We start from the raw sequence: 18,825 nt of genomic DNA on the forward strand, positions 1-18,825 counted from the left end.
CATCAAAGAATAATAATAAAAATAAATAAAAAACAAATCAGTATATTACAAAACAAGAAGAGTCATTGGAAAAGCACAAGCAATGCATACAGATGCAGAGACACATGGATTTGCACACATAGGAATCTCATAGAAACCCAAAATTGGAAGCCATAATATATTCTTAAGGAACATGTAAGGTAAATTAAATAAGTAAATATGTAATAAATAAATAAATAAATAACTCATGACTTAACATTATGAGATAAAGAACCTCCAGAGATGCCACTGAGTTTATTTATTGTTGGTCATCTACTGCTGGGCATGCAGCCTACCCTTAAGAGTAGTTTGAGTACTCACTGAGTGTAGAAAACTAGTTTTTTATTTGTAAGTGACTATCAATTGAAGTTAGATTCTGGGTTAGGGTGTGTGTCTGCTTTTAGCTTTCGGACCCTATGTGTTGCAAACCCATGCAGGTCCTGTGCATGCTGCTACAATCTCCATGAGTTCATGTGTGTCAACCTTGTTTGTGTAGAAGGCATGGATTCCTTGGTGTTCTCCATGCCTTCGGGCTCTTACACCCTTTCCTCCTCCTCTTCTGTAGAGTTCCCTGAGCCCTGAGGGGATGAATTTAGTGGAGATATTCCTTTCAGGGCTGAGTGTTCCAAGGTATCTCACTGTCTGTGTATTGTGTGTTTGTGTGTCTATATTTGTTTCCCTTTACTACAGAGGGAGCTTCTGTGACGATGGCTGAGCAAGGCACAGACCTATGAGTGTAGCAGAATGTCATTAGGATACATTTATTGCTGCATCCCTTTGTCATAACAACAGTATTTATTTTTTCCCTAGGTACCTGGCCTATCTCCTTTCAGGTTCTTGCCCATTCAAACAGTACTGGGTATGGGTTCCATCTCATAATGGACCTTAAGTCAAATCAGATATTGGTTGGTTACTCCCACAGATTTGTACCACTGTTGCACCAATGTATCTTGCAGGCAGGTCACTTTTGTAGATTTCCCCCAGGTATATGGCCTAACTAGTCTTATATTCTTCATCACAGGAGCAATGTCAGTGATGAATTCCATCTGATGGAGTGGGCCTTAAATCCAACCAGATATTCGTTGGTTACTGCCAGAAGCTTTGTGTCACTGTTGTACCAGCATATGTTACAGTAGGCACTGTAGATCAAAGAGTTTGTAGCTGGGTTAGTGTTTGCCCTTCTCCTCCGGTAGTGTGCAGAGTACCTTCCTGTACCACAAACTCAGTACTGATGAAGCCTCTAGGTAAGCTCCAGCTCGACTTCTCCGTGTTCACTGAGTTGTAGGTGTTGTCTTCAGCAATAGGGTCTTATTAGTTTATGAGACACCACCAACAGTTGTCTTTGTAATAGCCTGCATTGTTTGGGTGTTTCCATGTAACCCAGCAGCTCAATTAGATGTAACCCAGTCCCAGTAATGGAAACTTCATTTGGTGACAAGAGATGTCCAGCTTGGGCTCTGTTTCCCTTGTTATTTGGTAATTTTAACCAAGTCTGATAACGTTATTATTTTAAATGAACATTCAGTTTATTTACATGTAAACTTTTTGTTGATAAATCTAGATTTGAATTTTTTCAGACTTTTATTTAAGGTTCATTAATCTTCTTTTTGCTTTAGTTGGATTAATATTTTTCAGTTTGTTGTTTTTCTTCTCATCATCCAGTACACATTTAGTGATACATATGCTTCACTGTTCAAAGTCTTTATTTCTAGAAGCTGTGCTTTTAAGTCATGTAGTTTATTGTTTATAATGACACTTTTGTGGAGATCATAAACCCTTTATACTCTGGATAAGGATGAATCCAAATTCTGAATTATGAGCTGTTTATTTTCTGCTCATAATTCTAGCACTTTTTGTTGCTTCTTTTTCATAGTATCTAGATTCCTCATGCGTGCTTGTGTTTGAGAACAAATCAATGCCTCTGAAGGTATTTCTTAGAATTCCTCAAAGCTCTGTACAAAGATGCCATCTTCCAGAGATGATTGCTGTTTACTCTTGCATGCCACCTGGAACACATTTGTAGTCATTTTAAATTAAATTCATAGTTTGATTTTTTAACCTAATAATGTGAATAAGGTGATGGTGGGTTCTATTCTTGCAAGAGTGACTTGTTTGTAGTTTGATGTGTTTCTAACTCATCTTTTCCCCCCATATAAGTGCTGAGGAGGAAGGCACAAACTTGCTTCTAAATTTGCTCATAACTGAATTTATAGCACTTGGAGAATCTGACCTGTATGCTAGAAAGTGAGTGTGTGAATGCATGTGTATTGTCACATTAGCACTAGTGGAAAATTTTGCTCTCTTGCTCTAAGATTGTCAGAATCAAAAGTTGGCTTTGTAAATATGTTTTCTCTTATTCTCTCACTTACTGTTGCTTTTCCTTTTAAATTTTTCTTGGGTGGTTTCTCCTTTGGTCTTAGTCACAAAGGCAGTGAATAATACTAGTTTAATTGTGAATATATGCAAAATTACATACGTATATCCTGTAACATTGAGATTATTTTCACTTGAAATACAGAGTTTGCTTTTCTTTATAGCTTAACTGCCTTAATAATTTGTCTAGGGGTAGTCTTTGAAAAAACAATTGTAATATCTGTTTTCTCTTTATTCACTTATGCTAATTGTGATATTTGAATTTATTCATTTTTGCTAGCTTAATCTGTTAAAACAGAATGCGGTATTAATTTACCTTAACAACTCAATTTATTTCATTTATTTTTATTTCTGCATTTCTATTTTTGTTTTCCAGTAGTGCTAATGAGAACAGGAAGTTTTATGAGTTGCTACTAATATTGATGATTAGTGAGAATAGCAAATGGACCCGTGTGTATTTCAAAGAGCAGTGCAGATAAAAAATATTATATCAGAAAATGATCACAAGTATTTTTTACTTGTTCACTCCCTAATTTTCTAAGTTTTTCTTTGTGTGGAAATGAGATTGCTTTATATGTTTTTATAATCATCAGGTCTTATATATGGTGTTTTAGAGGGGGAAAGATGTCTTACATAGTCCAAGAGAATTTATCTATTACAATCCATTGTTTTGTTCAGATTTGCCTTTCTCTCTCCTCTCTCTCTCTCTCTCTCTCTCTCTCTCTCTCTCTCTCTCTCTCTCTCTGTCTCTCTCTCTCTCTCTCCCTCCACTCCCCCGTGTATGTGTGTGTGTGTGTGTGTGTATGTATGTATGCATATGCTTGTGGATGGCAGAAGAGAGTGTTAGATTCCTGTAACTGGAGTTTCAGATGTTTGTGAGCCACCTAATATGGGTGCTGGGAACTGAACCCAAATCCTTTGGAAGAGCAGTAAGCACTCTTAATCACCACAACATCTCTTCAGTCCTCAGAGTCCACCCTATTTTATTTATTTATTTATTTATTTATTTATTTATTTATACTCACTTATTTATTTAATTTTATGTTCCTACCACAGTTCCCCCCCATCCTCCCACTCCCCTTTGTGTCCACTGCAGCCTGCCCCACAGCTATTCCTCCCATTGAGTAAGGGCTCCCATGGGACATGGGAGTCATCAAAGTCTGGCACATTAAGTTGGGACAGGACCAAGCCTCTTCCCCCTGTATGAAGGCTGAGCATGGCATCCCACCATAGAGAATGGGCTCCAACAAGCTAGCTCATGCACCAGGGATAGATCCTGGTCCTACTGCCAGGGGCCTCTCAAATAGTCCAAGCTTCACCACTGTCTCTCACATATGGAGGGCCTAGTTTGGGCCCATGGAGACTCCACAGCTGTCAGTCTAGAGTTCTTTAGTTTCCATGAGCTTGATTCAGCTGTTTCTGTAGATTATTCCATCATGATCTTCACCTCCATTATTCATAGTAGCCAGAACCTGGAAACAACCTAGATGCCCCTCAACTGAAGATTGGATAAAGAAAATGTGGTACATTTACACAATGAAGTACTACACAGCAGAAAAAAATGACATCTTGAAATTTACAGACAAATGGATGGAACTAGAAAAAGCATCATGAGTGAGGTAACCCAGACTCAGAAAGACAAAAACGGTATGTATTCAGTCATAAGTGGATACTAGATATAAGGTAAAGAGTAACCAGACTATAATCCACAGCTCTAGAGAAGATAGTAAGAAGTAGGATCTTAAGAGGGACACATGAATCACCCTGGGGAGGGGGAATTAGATTAGATGAGATTGCCTGGGTAAAATTGGTGAGAGTAGGTGCTAAAGGGGAGGTGCTAAAGGAGATTAAAACATGAGGGTTTGGGATGGTCGGTGGTGGGGGGAGACTGACAGAGTAGGAGAGCAATGAAAGAGAGATCTTGGAAGAAAGAGTCATTGTGGGCCAGGGAGAAACCTGGTATTAGGGAAATTCCAAGAGTCCACTCTTAATACCAGTGTATATTCTACAATTACCTTTAGACATTATAATTAGGCCTCCCCAACATTATCTTTGTGAACCAAACATCATTCTCTCACTATCTTTTAATGTTACTGCTTCTTTTTAATGAGCAATAGAAATCAAATATATTTTGAATTGCACTAATTCAGCAGATAGAGGTCTCATATTTAGAAGTTACTGAATGAACATGGCATGACTCATATGAAGTTGTGTTTGTATGAAGTGTTCTTTGGAAAAACCCTACTAGATTAGAGCAAGGCCAGTAAAAATGAAACATAAAGCAAGCTGTTGTCATAACTAGCAGTGAACAGAAATATTTACAACTTTCTCCTTGCTAGTCCTTCTTTAAGGCTGTTTTACCTACTGGGGTTCAAAACCTGAAGCACTTTATTTATTATATATATTTGGTAGTGGTGATAGGGCTTTACCCAGAATCTTGTGCATGTTAGGCAAGTGCTCTAAAACTGATGAAGTCCAGATGTTACATTTTCCTTCAAAATTTTAAATCACTACACCCTCCTTGTCCCTCCCTTCATTACCTCTTCTTTTTCCCCATCACTTGTTATCATTTTTTTGCCTTTTTTGATCATAATTTTGATTACTATTCCATATGTACATACATAAATGCAAATACAACCTATTTTTCTACTTAGTGTGACTTATGTACATTATTTCAGGACTGACCACTTTGTATTGAATAGTGAAATAGGGGACTCATCCCTGGGAGAGGTTATTTTTTCTCCTCTCAGTAGTCATTAGTTACATGTGGTTCTTCATATAGGGGTGGGGCCCCTTGAGATTTCCTCCTTATATATTATCATGTCTATTGGGGTTGACCTTGTTCAGATTTGGGCAGCAGTATTGTTGATCATGAGTACAGCTCCCCTGACATTTCTAGGAGGCAATCTCACAGCAGACTTCCTATTGCTATTATGATCTTTCTGCTCCCTCTTCCTTGATGTTTGCTGAGCTTTACATTCAGGAATGCTGTTGTAGATCTGTCTATTGGTTCTAGACACCCCAAAGTCAGTTGTTCTCTACATTTTGATTGGTTGTGGCTTTTTGTAATGATCTCTGTCTGCTGCAAAGAGAAGCTTTGCTGCACCAGGGCAGCTTGGATGCTGAGACTGGAGGGGAGGGGGTGCTGTGATTGAGACACTGAGGCTTCTTTTCAGGTGGAAGAACAGCAACTTTTATTTTTCCCCGAGCTAAAGCCTGTTATACCTCTACGGCTTCTATGGAAAACCACCAGCCAGAAAGAACACAAACATCCTTGTCAGTTACAGACCACAAGGAAGTTTTGCTGTCAGTCAGGGGGAGTGAGGGCAGCTAGATCACAACAAAGCTTCTGTGATGTGAGATGAGAGCTACACTTCAGTGAGTATAAAGACACATATTGAATGTAGTTGGGAGTTTTGATAGTTTTATAAAGTTCTCATCATTACCATTGACTTGTTTTGGGTTTCTAGATGGTGAATATGCTGTGCAACTTGTTCAAATAATTTTGGGATTTTCTTCAACAACATTCATAACCTTAGAGAACACAAATTTTGTATGAATCGAACCAAGAAATATTTTCTAAGTGACTATAGTGGGAGCTTGTTTATACAAAATGTTGGCGAAAGAGTAGTTTAGATGATTTACTATTGGAACTTGTCTTGAAATGCAATACTAGGCCAGCCCAAGAATCTGAAAAACATTAGAGTAATCAATAGAGTAGAATGGTAGTTTAAAAGTAAAAATAGGGTAAGACTAACAGTTTACAATATAGAAGAATAACAGAGTAAGGGTTTAAGATTTGTGACATGTGACACATTTTGCATAAAATATACAAAGTACAGGTGTGAGGGTGCCAGATCTCCTGGAACTAGAGTTACAGACAGCTCTGAGCTGCCACGTGGGTGCTGGGAATTGAACCCAGGTACTCTGGAAGAACAGCGTGTGCTCTTATCCACTGAGCCATCTCTCCAGCCGAAAACTTAAGTTTTTGAGGCAAAAGTATGGAGAAATTTTTCTTTTAAGACATTGAGAGAATAGCAGATTTTGTTTATTGTAAATGAAAGATTTAAAGTCCAAGAAGAAGAAGGTTTACAAGAGAAGAATCTATAGACTTTATCTCTGAGTGGAATATGGTAGTCACAGTTGTGTTGCCATGAATGCAGGAAAATATTCAGTAATTTTTCCAATAAATATTTTAATAAGTGGTTACCATATAGCAGGCATTGGCTAATAGCTCAGACATTAAGTTAAAAATTTCATACTAATGAAGCTTATATTTAAGGGGGGAAAGGGCAATGAAGAAATAAATGTGATAACAAAGGTTTAAGTAAAATGAAACTGGTAGAGCATCAAAGTGGAGAAGAGTGTAGTTTCAGATCAGAGAAGCTTATGTAAAGTTTTCTAATCTGACTAGAATTCTAAAGCAAGTGAGCGAGTGATCCAAAGTAATACATGAAGGAAGAACATTATGACAGAAGAATGAACAAGGGCATTTTTAGGGACTACCAGGAAAACAAGTGTGGCCTGGTGTTAAGGAGTAGAGTGAGAGAATTGGAGTCGATTTCAGTGGGAGCTTGTGGTCTGATCATGTAGATGGTTCGCGTCATAGCAAGTACTGTGGAGCTAATGCAAATACACTGTGCAAGCTTAAGAAAGGGCACAGTCGAATCTCTGATCACAGTGAAGACAATGGAAATACAAAGGGGCAAAATTGGAGGAACAAGGACAAATTAGGTCATTGCCACAGTTCATTTCTGCTGCTAGCTAACACAAACTAGAACGTCTGAGGTGGAGTGACCTAGAAAGGAAACTTTAATAAGGTTCTGGAGCCTGAGAAATCTGGGAGCCTGATGCCGAATCTGCTCAGTTTTGGAGTAAGGCCTCCTATGTTTTGAGCTCATGGTGGAAAGCCCAAGACAAAGAAGGGCTGCGTACAGAGGAAGGCAATCACCAGAGTGGGCTTGCTTTGTAGCAGCATGCTCTCGTGGTGCTGAACCAGTCCTGTGAAAGAAAAGCATTATTGAATTGTTTATGAGAGACAACTCCTGCCAGGCTCCACATCCAGTGCTCCAGTGGTGCAAGCATCAGTGTGAGTTTTAGTTGGAAAAAAACAACAGACAAAGCTGTTAACAAAATAGAAGAAAAAAATTGATGAATGCATGTTAATTGGACAGTAGGTGGAGAAAGAAGACCTTGGTATGTTATTTGTGTCTTCACTGATTCTGTTTTTTTTTTTGTTTTTTTTTCGGCTGTTTTATTCCCTTGGAATGTTGCCTGACATATAGGATGATGCTTCATAAGTTTTGAGTAAAGAACAATAAGAAAAGTTTCAGTGGAATGCAGGTGAAATTTGGATCTACCCTGCTATCCCATCCTTTATAGCATCTTACTTCATTTAGTGTTCTGCCTGTATCACAATAACATTCATCTATTCAGTCGCTGTTCTCAAAATACCCATTATTTGTCAGGCACTCTGCTATGCATTACTCATGCAATAAGCCCTCTGTATTGGCAAGTTCTGGATCCGCAGATTCAATCAACCACAGATTGAAAATATTTTTTAAAGTTACGTCTGTGCTGAATATGTGCAGCATTTCCCACAGATTCAACCAACCACAGTCTGAAAATATTTTAAAAGTTTACATGTCTGTGATAATTATGTTCAGATGTTATTCTCATTCTTCCTTCAGAAGTATAATGACTTGTGTCAAACTTATGTTGTAATATATGTGATCTAGAGAGGCCATTTAAACTACTTAGGAGACTGTGAATGGAATCTAGGTTAATGTTGAGTGTCTGAGGATTTTTGATATTTGGGAATCCTGGAATGAACCCTTCATAGGTATCAAAGAAAAATTATATATCTCTGAATAAAATAAATAAAAATCTTAGTTCACATTGGAATATATAGCAGTGCAAATGCATCATGTTAGGAACATGCCTGACATTGCGATGTGTTGCAAGAAGTCTACAGTGACCAAAGTGAAGTGCCTAACAGAATGAGATTTTAAAAGAATGTCTAAGCATAAAGCTATCATAAGGATGCTCTAAAAATATTTTAAAGTTTTATGTGTATCCATTTTTTTAAAATCTCATAATGTATACAATTTATATTAAGTATATCCATCTCATTTCCTCTCCTCCAACTTTCCCCAAATCCCCCATCTCATTTGCCTCCTAATTTCATATTCCCCTTTATAATGAAATGATTTGTTTAATATTTTTTGTTATCCTTCTTCTTCCCCTTCATGGAGCTCTTTCTATTTTAATATATATATATATATATATATATATATATATATATATAAAAGATCTTGAAAATAACATATTTGTTTAAATGTGGACAAGCATATATATATTTATTTCTTTTATTTATGATATTACAGTATAATTATATCATGTCTGTTTTCCCTTTCTTCTTTCCAAACCCTCCAATGTTATTACCCCTTGCTTTCCTTCAAATTCATGCCCTCTATTTTCTTCACTGTTGTTATTGGTGGTGGTGGTAGGGGGTGTGTGTGTGTTTAGTCAGTCCTGAAAACCTACAAGTAATATTATAGATAACAAGACTTTGGAAATAAGAAAAAATTGCCAGGTTTGGACAGAGTAAGACATGATCTAACTCAGCAGCACTCGGGAGGCAGAGGCAGGTGGATCTCTGTGAGTTCGAGGCCAGCCTGGTCTATAAGAGCTAGTTCCAGGACAGGAACCAAAAAGCTATGGAGAAACCCTGTCTCGAAAAATCAAAAAAAAAAAAAAAGTTTACCTTGCCTACTATGTGGAGAGCTGCTCAGGTGAGCAAGGGCAGTCTGAAAAAAATCCAAGATAATTTTGATAAGAAGTAATGAATCAGATTGTATTAGAGGAGGTGATGACTACTGGTTTTATTCTGGATATTTTTCATTTAGAATATAGTAAGAGTGGAGTTCTTACATAGTAATTATATGTTCATACATTACAGGAAATTATTCACCATAGTCATTATTACCCTAAGAACATCATTTTTTTAAAATATTTATTTATTTATTAATTATGTATACAATATTCTTTCTGCATGTATGCCTGAAGGCCAGAAGAGGGCACCAGACCTCATTACAGATGGTTGTGAGCCACCATGTGGTTGCTAGGAATTGAACTCAGGACCTTTGGAAGAGCAGACAATGCTCTTAACTGCTGAGCCATCTCTCCAGCCCAGAACACCATTTGTTTATCCAGCTACTTTTTATGTCTATCTTGGCTGTCTATTCTAGTGAAAAAAAATTGACCATGGCTGCCCATTAATGGACACTGAAGTTTTGCTTCTGTCTCATAATGGTCTATTATCATGGCTATCTGCTCCTATATCATGTTGCCTAGCACTGGAGTTTTGTTACTATGACACACACACTGTGTTCCTTTATCAGCTTGAGGACAACTATACCAAGTATCTCATGGACCACAAAGTTTTCAATCTATTCCTTATGCTCACTTGAAAAAAAGTCACCATATTTATCATAAATATTTTTGATTATTTTTCCATAATCATTCTTTGTAACTATGTGATAGTTATCTGAGCATGTACCTTGGCTGTACATTCATCTAATGCTAACTGTTAATGTCAAACATTTCTCTATTCATTTACCAGATATGAGTTCTGCTCTGTGAATATTTGCTAACTTTAGCAGCAAACTTCTTATGCTTTTTCCTACTTATACCTAAAGGCCCTTTACATAAAATGTGCCATCTTAATCATTTTTAAAAAATAGTATATTGACTTATTTTTGAGACAAGGTATTTCTCTATATAGCCCACTGTCGTGGAACTCACTATATAGATCATCCTGTCCTCAAACTCATAGAGATCTACCTGCCTCTGTCTACAAGTGCTGGGATTTAAGACATGTACCACCATGTATCGCATCATTTCAACCATTTTTAAGTACATATTTTAACAATGTTTAATTTATTCATATCGTTGCCAGTAATTCAATTGCATGTTTTAATTATGCATCATATGTTTTGAGTGTCTAATTTTTGTTTGTACATTTTTGTGTGTGTATATTATGTTAATTTGATCTTCTCTTACAATGTATACTAATCAAACAAGTATAATAAACATTTCTTTATAATCAACCACTAATCACTTTAGTGTAATGGAAATTTCATACTTGTCTAGTCATTTGGTTAAGTATTATAGATTGTTTGAATGCATGATTATCCTGCTGTGCTATAGAAAACAAGAAGTTTCTTTTTCTCTTTGTTTTGGGGTCTCTTATTATCTTCTTGTCTCTACTCCCCTTGCCCTTCCTATTTTCTAGTGACCACTGTTCCATCTTTTTCCTCTCTCTCCTCTTTCCCGCCTCTTTTTCGAACACACATATCTGATCTACAGTTTCCCCCCTTCCTCTCCTCCCAGCCCCCCTCCCATACTCCAGCTGTTCCCACACCCCCAAACCATTCCTCATTTATTTCTGTTCAGGAAAGGGCAGGTCTCCCTTGAGTATCAACAAAGTGGGGCAGATCAAGTTGCAGTAAGACTAAGCACCTTCCCAAATATTGAGGCTGGACAGTGTGAGGAGTAGGGTCACAAAAGCCAGTAAAAGAGTCAGAGACAACCCCTGCTCCCACTGTTAGGAGTCCCACAAGAAGACCAAGCTACAACTGCAGCGTATATGTAGAGTGCCTAGGTCAGTCCCATGCAGGCTCCTGGTTGTTGGTTCAGTCCCTATGAACTTCTATGAACCCAGGTTCATTGATTCTGTGGGTTTTCTTGTAATTTCCTTGACCTCTCCGGCTTCTACAATCCTTCCTCCCTCTTTTTTTGCGAAATTCCCTGAGCTCTGCCTAGTGTTTGGATGTGGGTCTGCATTTGTTCATTTCTTTCTTCTACAATGCTGACCTGCTGTTTTTCAAAACTGAAATGCACATGTATTGGTTTTTCTGTGTTTGGCGTGTTTTATTTAGCATAATTACTTCCCATTCTATCCTTGCTCCTGCAAAAGCCAGGATTTCTTACCTAGTGGCTATATAGTATTCCACACTATATATTACTATTTTATTCATTCATTCATTCACTGAAGCATCTAAGATGATCTACCATTTTAACTTTTATGAATATACTTCAATAAATGGAAGAGTACAAGTATCTGGTACAAAGATTTCATTTCCTTTGAGTATATACCCAGTACTATGATTGGTTGATCATATACAATATCTCTTTTCATTTTGGAGGAATTTCTATATTGTTTTCCACAGTGATTATATTAATTTACAATCATACCAACAGTATACAAAATTTCCCTGATTTTCACACAGTGACCATAATATATTTTTCTTTTTGATGATAGTCATTCTGGGGTTAAATAATATCTGATTGTGGTTCTGATTCAGTTTTCTCTGGTGGTCACTGAAATTGACCAATTTTATTTTATTTTCTGGCTCAGTGTATGTCTGTTTAGTTTAAAGCCCACCTTTTCTGAGTTCCTTATGTACACTGAATGCCACTTCCTTATTATCAAATATTTTTCTCATTCTGTAGTTGTCTTTTAATTCTGTTGGCATTTCTTAGCTGTCTAGAAGTTTCTTATTTTTCTGTATTTACTTTTTTGGGGGGCTGTATGCATTATCGCTTGAAAGAGAGCATGCTCAAATCTCCATATCTTCTCTTGTTTTGTTATTATATAGACTTGTAGATTATGATTTTCTGACATATATGTTAACCAAATGGTTTTGTTTCATAAATCTCTTTTCATGTACTACAATAACAATATGTGATAACAAAATGATATTGTTCTTGAAGGGCACATGTTATGCCCAACCCCTTCTGTGTATATATAATATAATGGTTATTTGAACATGTTTGCTACTTATGATTTCCCTTGATATTATTGCCTTCTTATGCATCACATACCATATCCTAATCCTATAAATCATGAATAGTTATGTCTGTGTCATTTATTTTAGTATGATGGTTTGTTGCTTATTTAAGATCATTTATACATATCCCATAGTTACATACAAGGATAGTATGTTTAAATATTCATTGATGACATTTTTATTTTTGTAGAATGTCTATCTTCTCTTTTAACAAAGATTATTACTAATGTATCCTGAACATTCATCATTGTTGTATATTTATGTATTTTTTCTGTGGTTTATGTATATATTCTGGGCATTATGTTCTGTTATCAATGATGTCTGTTCCTGTGGAGTGGTGGACAAGTCATATATCATAATTACATAAACATTAGCCCTTGTCATATGATCACAAATCAGTTCTAATGGATATTTGAGACTATATCATGGATGTTGGTTATATCCAGTGTTGTCTAACCATGTAAGTATATTTTATTACTTATGTGATACAGTTTTCTGAACTGTACTATTCTTGATCATTCATATAAATTGTCCAACAATTCTTTGTACAGTTAATGAATCATCAATCTTATGCCAACTATATTAGTTTAACTCAAAAATATGTGAAATGAAGATTGTTGAATTTATCAATGTCATGCTAATATCTAATACCACAATTATCCTCATCACTAATGTAGACATTGAATCATATCTGAAGTTCATATTATTCAACATTATGATTCTTCATATACCTGTACTAGATCCTTAAAGACAGCCTAGAATAGAACCTAATGGCTCTCTTTGTAGGAATAGAGTACATTTAAAAGGGACCTTATTCATTTAACCAATCACAATACTTCTACATATGGGATATATTTTATGGATCTGTCTTTTACTTAAACCTTCCTTGAAAAGTGTTTCATGTACCTCTACTATCTCTAAAAATTAAATTACTAATGTGATGATATGACTTAAAAAGTTTAGTGTTGGTCTGGAATGCTTAATGTTTCAAATTAAAAAACCCATAGAGCCTGATGAAGGTTAATATTCAGGGGGATGCTTATATGTTTTTCTTTGGGTTCACCTTCTTATTTAGCTTCTCTAGAATCCCGAATTATAGTCTCAATGTCCTTTATTTATGGCTAGAAACCAAATATGAGTGAGTACATCCCATGTTCCTCTTTTTGGGTCTGGCTTACCTCACTCAGGATAGTGTTTTCAATTTCCGTCCATTTGTATGCAAAATTCAAGAAGTCATTGTTTTTTACTGCTGAGTAGTACTCTAATATGTATATATTCCATACTTTCTTCATCCATTCTTTCATTGAAGGACATCTAGGTTGTTTCCAGGTTCTGGCTATTACAAACAATGCTGCTATGAACATAGTTGAGCATATACTTTTGTTGTATGTTTGGGCATCTCTTGGGTATATTCCCAATAGTGGTATTGCTGGGTCGAGAGGTAGGTTGAACCCGACTTTCCTGAGAAACCGCCACACTGCTTTCCAAAGTGGTTGCACAAGTTTGCATTCCCACCAGCAATGGATGAGAGTGCCCCTTTCTCCACAACCTCTCAGGTGATGAAAGAAAACAGAGACAGAGACCAACATTGGAGCACTGGACTGAAGTCTCACGATCCAAAGGAGGAACAGAAGGAGAGTGAGCACGAGCAAGGAACTCAGGACTGCGAGGGGTGCACCCACACACTGAGGCAATGGGGTTGTTCTATCGGGAACTCACCAAGGCCAGCTGGCCGGGGACTGAAAAAGCATGGGACAAAACCGGTCTCGCTGAACATAATGGACAATGAGGACTACTGAGAACTGAAGAACAATGGCAATGGGTTCTTGATCCTATTGCACGTAATGGCTTTGTGGGAGCCCAGGTAGTTTGGATGCTCACCTTAATTGACCTGGATGGAGGTGGGTGGTCCTTGGACCTCCCACAGGGCAGAGAAACCTGCTTGCTCTTTGGGCTGAGGAGGAAGGAAGACTTGATTGGGGGAGGGGGAGGGAATGGGAGGTGGTGGCGGGGAAGAGGCAGAAATCTTTAATAATTAAATAAATTAATTAATAAAAAAAACCCATAGAGCTTAGAGATAATAAGCAAGTACAATTTCAGTGACTATATTCCTAAACTCACATCTTAAGTAAATCTTCTATAGTATAGAGTTCATGAAACAATGCTTGTCTTCTGTATATAATCCAAATCACTAATTTTATCATTGGTATAACTTGATACTTTAAGAATATCTATACTGTACAACTAGGCTTAGATTTTTCTTTTATGTTGTGATAGCTTCCTAAAGGTGTATGTCTTCTCCTTGACTAACTCTTTATAGGGAAATACTTCTTATTCAAGATCCAGCACATTGTGTCACTCAGCAGTTTTTCAGTCTGGGGAATTTGCTGTCTATTCAAGCCTTTCAATATTTTAAAAAATTGTTTAACTTGAACAAGATGAGACACAATCTTCATAATGCATAAAGAGACATGTCTTAATGTTACATATTTCTGCGGTGTTATGTAGTTAACTAAACCAAAGCCCCCTATGATATGAAAGATCAAACAAGTGATTCAGGGAAATAGAAAAGAGACATGAGAGACTATCTTTAAAAGTTATTTTTATTTTATTTTATGGGTATAGGTATTTTGCCTGCATGTATGTCTGTGTACTGTGTATATGCCTGGTGCCCACAGAAGTCAGAAGAAGATATCAGATATCCTTGAACTGGAGTTATTGATAGTTGTGAGCCACCCTGTGTGTGCTGGGGCTTGAACCTTAAGCACCAAGCCATCTCTCTGGCCTCCTGGGAGACTATTTTTAGCTTTTATATTACAAGAGGCAACTGAGACTTTAGGAAGGCTTGTAACTCACCCAGTTATGCAGGAAGTCAAGGAGAGAGATGCAGCAATAACTCCAGTTTCCTGGTGACCGACCTAGAGGAGCTTTGTTCTGCCTTTTGCCCTTTCTTGGAAGGATTCTGGTATGTTCAGAAGAAACATATATAGGGAATGAATCTTTTTTTTTTTTTTTTTTTTTTTTTTTTTTTTTTTTACCTTGATCAGCTTGGGAGTGTAAAGTAACTGGCTGGATAGTAGAGAAACTAAGTAATTTTAAATCATTCTAAACCTCTTCTCCCCCTTTGTTTTCTATCCTTTCATTGGTCCTCTTCCCCTGTACCATGGCTCTCACAGGTCTCTCTAAGTTGCTGTCTAAGAAGATGATAAACAAACAAATGTGGCATTTCTATGTGACCAGAATTGGAGTTCTTTTCCTGATTTGTATTCTCCCTGAGACTGCTGGCCAAGGGGAAACAAGACGACAAGAACCTGGAGACTTTGTGAAGCATGATATTGGAGGGTAAGGAAAGCTATTCTTTGGAAGAAAATATGAATACTATAAATGTTTACCTCCCAATTTCTCCCCAGAGGGACTAAAATGTTCTGATCTCTGGTACTTAAATATTACATTGAATTTGGAAAAGAAATCTTCAGATTAGACTGTTATTGTTACCATTGAAAGAAATTTTGAAGATCTTCTTGACAACTCTCCATGCCTCTCTAAAGACCATATTGTGATTTTGTAAACAAATCTCTCCAGTCTTTTTTTATTATTTTATTAACTCTCAGAGTTTCAACCTGACCCTTTTTGGGAATCATATCTACTTAGCATTGAAACATTGACTCTCCCATCTTAAATTACTTTCTTATAGAAAATTCCTCAAGTCTCTTATCACTTTTACAACCATACTTCTTGAAGGAATGATATGCTTATCATTGATACATTTTTTCTCATCCATTTTTATACCACTTGATGTCAGAATTCTGACCACGGGCCTCTGAGACAACTTATATAACTAAGATGGGTAATGTTAACTCTAGCAAGAGCTTTTAGTTAGCTTAATTTCTAAAATTTCGCTTCCATTCATCTTTCTCTATTCTATAGCTATTTTCTCCTATAATGCACATCAAATGAACAATGGGCAAATGAGCAATCAAATCCTCATGTTACTCAATTTCTTTAAGAACAAGTATCAATATTCAACGTAGTTTCCATCCTTAACTTTTTTCTACCATGCAATAAAACATGCACATATAATCATATAAATATATCCATAGAATAAATATAATTCTTTATTTGAATTATCTTTGACAGACTTCCTGGGTGTTTGAGATATGTTCTCTAAAGTAGGAGCACTACCCAAAGTCTCAGGAGCAAATGATTTGTAGGAGGAATGTTCTCAAGAGGAAACTAAGGGGCGTAAGTGCAACAAGCTACAGAAAGTGGTAAATTAAAAGGGATATAGTGAAGCTCCTAACATAAATGCCAAAGGGTTACATTTTGCTTTCCATTTATGATTTCTTTTGTATCTATATCCACCTTTCTGTTTGACACCTTCATTTAGGTATTCCACAAACACCTCAAGCTAAGCATGTCTAGAGCATCCCTTCTACCTCTCACTCTTTCTGTAAGAGCAAACACAACGAAACACTCCTTTTCTCTTTTTCATATTTGAGCTCATAATACTACCATGTACCCAGTTGTTAAGGTCATAAAATTATTGTCATCTTTGCCAATTTTCTACCTTTCTTCTCCAAATTGAAGCAGTTACTAAAATCTGCCACTTTTACCCTTCATATTGCTTGAATTGCTTTATTTTCCATCTATTAACCCAGTTTGCTTCAATGCTGTTTTCCACTTGGACTTCAGCAAGAACTTTTAGTTAGCTGACTTCTTAAAATTTTACTTCCATTCATCTCCATTCTGTCGCTATTTTCTTCTATAATGCACATTGAGTTATATATTTCAAGAATTTAATACTTTCTTCTCTTGAGAGTAAAATCAAAACTCATAAATATGGTGTTGTGAGGTTCTACTCACCTTGATAACTGTATATCTTAGTTCTTCCAGAAGATTGTTGTTCAGCATTCTTTATCTTCTCTTTTTCAGGCTTATTAACTTTTCTTAGTGATCTAAAACATGTTTGTTTTATTTTAATTTGAAAATATTATTACAACCCTTTCTCCTTTCCAGTCTCTCCCAAGCACCCTCACTTCGACTCCTTCCACATCCCTCCTCTCAAATTCTTCCCTACTATTTTTTTACGTGTGTGTGTGTGTGTGTGTGTATGCATAAGTATATAAATACAATCTGTTTAGTCTGTTTTTAGTGTTTGTTTGTATATGGTTTCAGGGCTTACCACTTTGTGTTGGACAACCAATTAGAGGGATCATCCTGGGAGAGGTAACTCTCCCTCTCTTAACAATCTTCAGTTGCCTGTAGTTCCTTGTCCAGGAATATGACCCCCTGAGATTGCCCTCTCCTCCTGCATTATCATGTGCATCGATATTGCTATTTTGATCTTGTTTATATAGCCATTTCTAGGATAAACTGTTTCACAATACTAGTATTCGGGATCTTACAATCTTATTGTCACTTTTTCTTGATGAGGCATACTAAACTCTTATCTCATCTGTGGACTATAACTGTTAGAAATGAATCCTTAGGCTTGGAATACTTTAGTTTTATAATCATATTATTTTATTAGAAGTAATTATTTAAATAACTTTCTTTTCATTTTTTACTTTACATATTTATTAGGATATATTTAAAGGAATTATTTATAATATTTTTATTCATGTATATATTTTGTTTATTTCCCACTGTTGCCCCTTTCAATCTTTTCTTACCAATTCCTTTCCTATTCACAAATGAAATCTCTTTTGCTTTCATGTATCTTTTTAAAAAAATCTGGATCCCATATATAGAAGAAAATAACTAATACTTACCTTTCTGATTCTGAGTAATAGCTATTTTATTCCTTGGTATTTCCCCTATACATTTTTTTTACATTTGACTATTTGTCCAATATTCTTGGAAATAGAATTTGTTACTCATGACTTTTGTGATGTTGATAATTTTAATATATTCTGTCTCTTTCAACCTTTTCCCAGTGTTTTACAGTAATCTCTGGATTGTGGGACAGAGAACTGGACTTTTTTTTTCTTTTTTTTTAAGAATTTTGGCACATTCTTTTTCAATATGGAAAGTTAAACCAATTCTGTCTTATTAATTCCTTGAGTCTGGTTTCCCTGGGCTGAGACAGGTGTTCTAAATAAGGTAGAGATTTTAAATGAATAAACTTCACCTCTTCGAGTTTTGAAGCTTTTATACTTTCGTTTGGAGGATCAAGCTTTTAAAAATGCATTACATAGTTTCCTATCATCTTAAAGACTTTGACCAGAATTGTTCCTTTGCTTGGTAACCTTTTTGTTCTCAGAGAGAGCATTTCTTATATTTCCCTCACAGCTGCTTTTTATTTTTATCGTTAGTGTTGTCACCTTTCCTGTTTATATTGTTTTCTAACATCCTGCTTTAGCTTAGAAAAACAGATATTCAAGCATTTTCGCAATTATGTTAAATAGGAGGAAAAGAAATCCTTCCTGAAACAGCAGAGAAAAGTGTTTGGTTTTACATCTAGGGCAAAATGACTGCGTATCTCTTGAATTAGAGACCTTTTCTTGTTTATTCTCTTTCAAGTTAAAAATAGTCCATGCTTTGTACAGATGAGACTACTAAAGACTTGGCTCTGGATATT

General features: G+C 36.2%; 1 protein-coding gene across 2 annotated transcripts in view; it reads left to right on the top strand.

The window, feature by feature from the left end:
* Gabra3 (gamma-aminobutyric acid type A receptor subunit alpha3) overlaps positions 1–18,825 on the top strand; it is a 229,202-nt gene that overhangs the window by 48,760 nt on the left and 161,617 nt on the right. Inside the window, exons 1-2 of one of the 2 annotated variants that reach the window (XM_057760165.1) lie at positions 4,015–4,038; positions 15,422–15,587. In XM_057760165.1, the coding sequence (XP_057616148.1) occupies positions 15,448–15,587 (140 nt within the window). In that variant the 5' untranslated portion in view covers positions 4,015–4,038; positions 15,422–15,447. Of the gene's footprint in view, positions 1–4,014; positions 4,039–15,421; positions 15,588–18,825 lie in introns of those variants that run through there. The other variant, XM_057760166.1, reaches the window with a different exon arrangement.

The sequence above is a fragment of the Chionomys nivalis genome, chromosome X (genome assembly GCF_950005125.1).
Source record: "Chionomys nivalis chromosome X, mChiNiv1.1, whole genome shotgun sequence".
NCBI lineage: Eukaryota > Metazoa > Chordata > Mammalia > Rodentia > Cricetidae > Chionomys > Chionomys nivalis.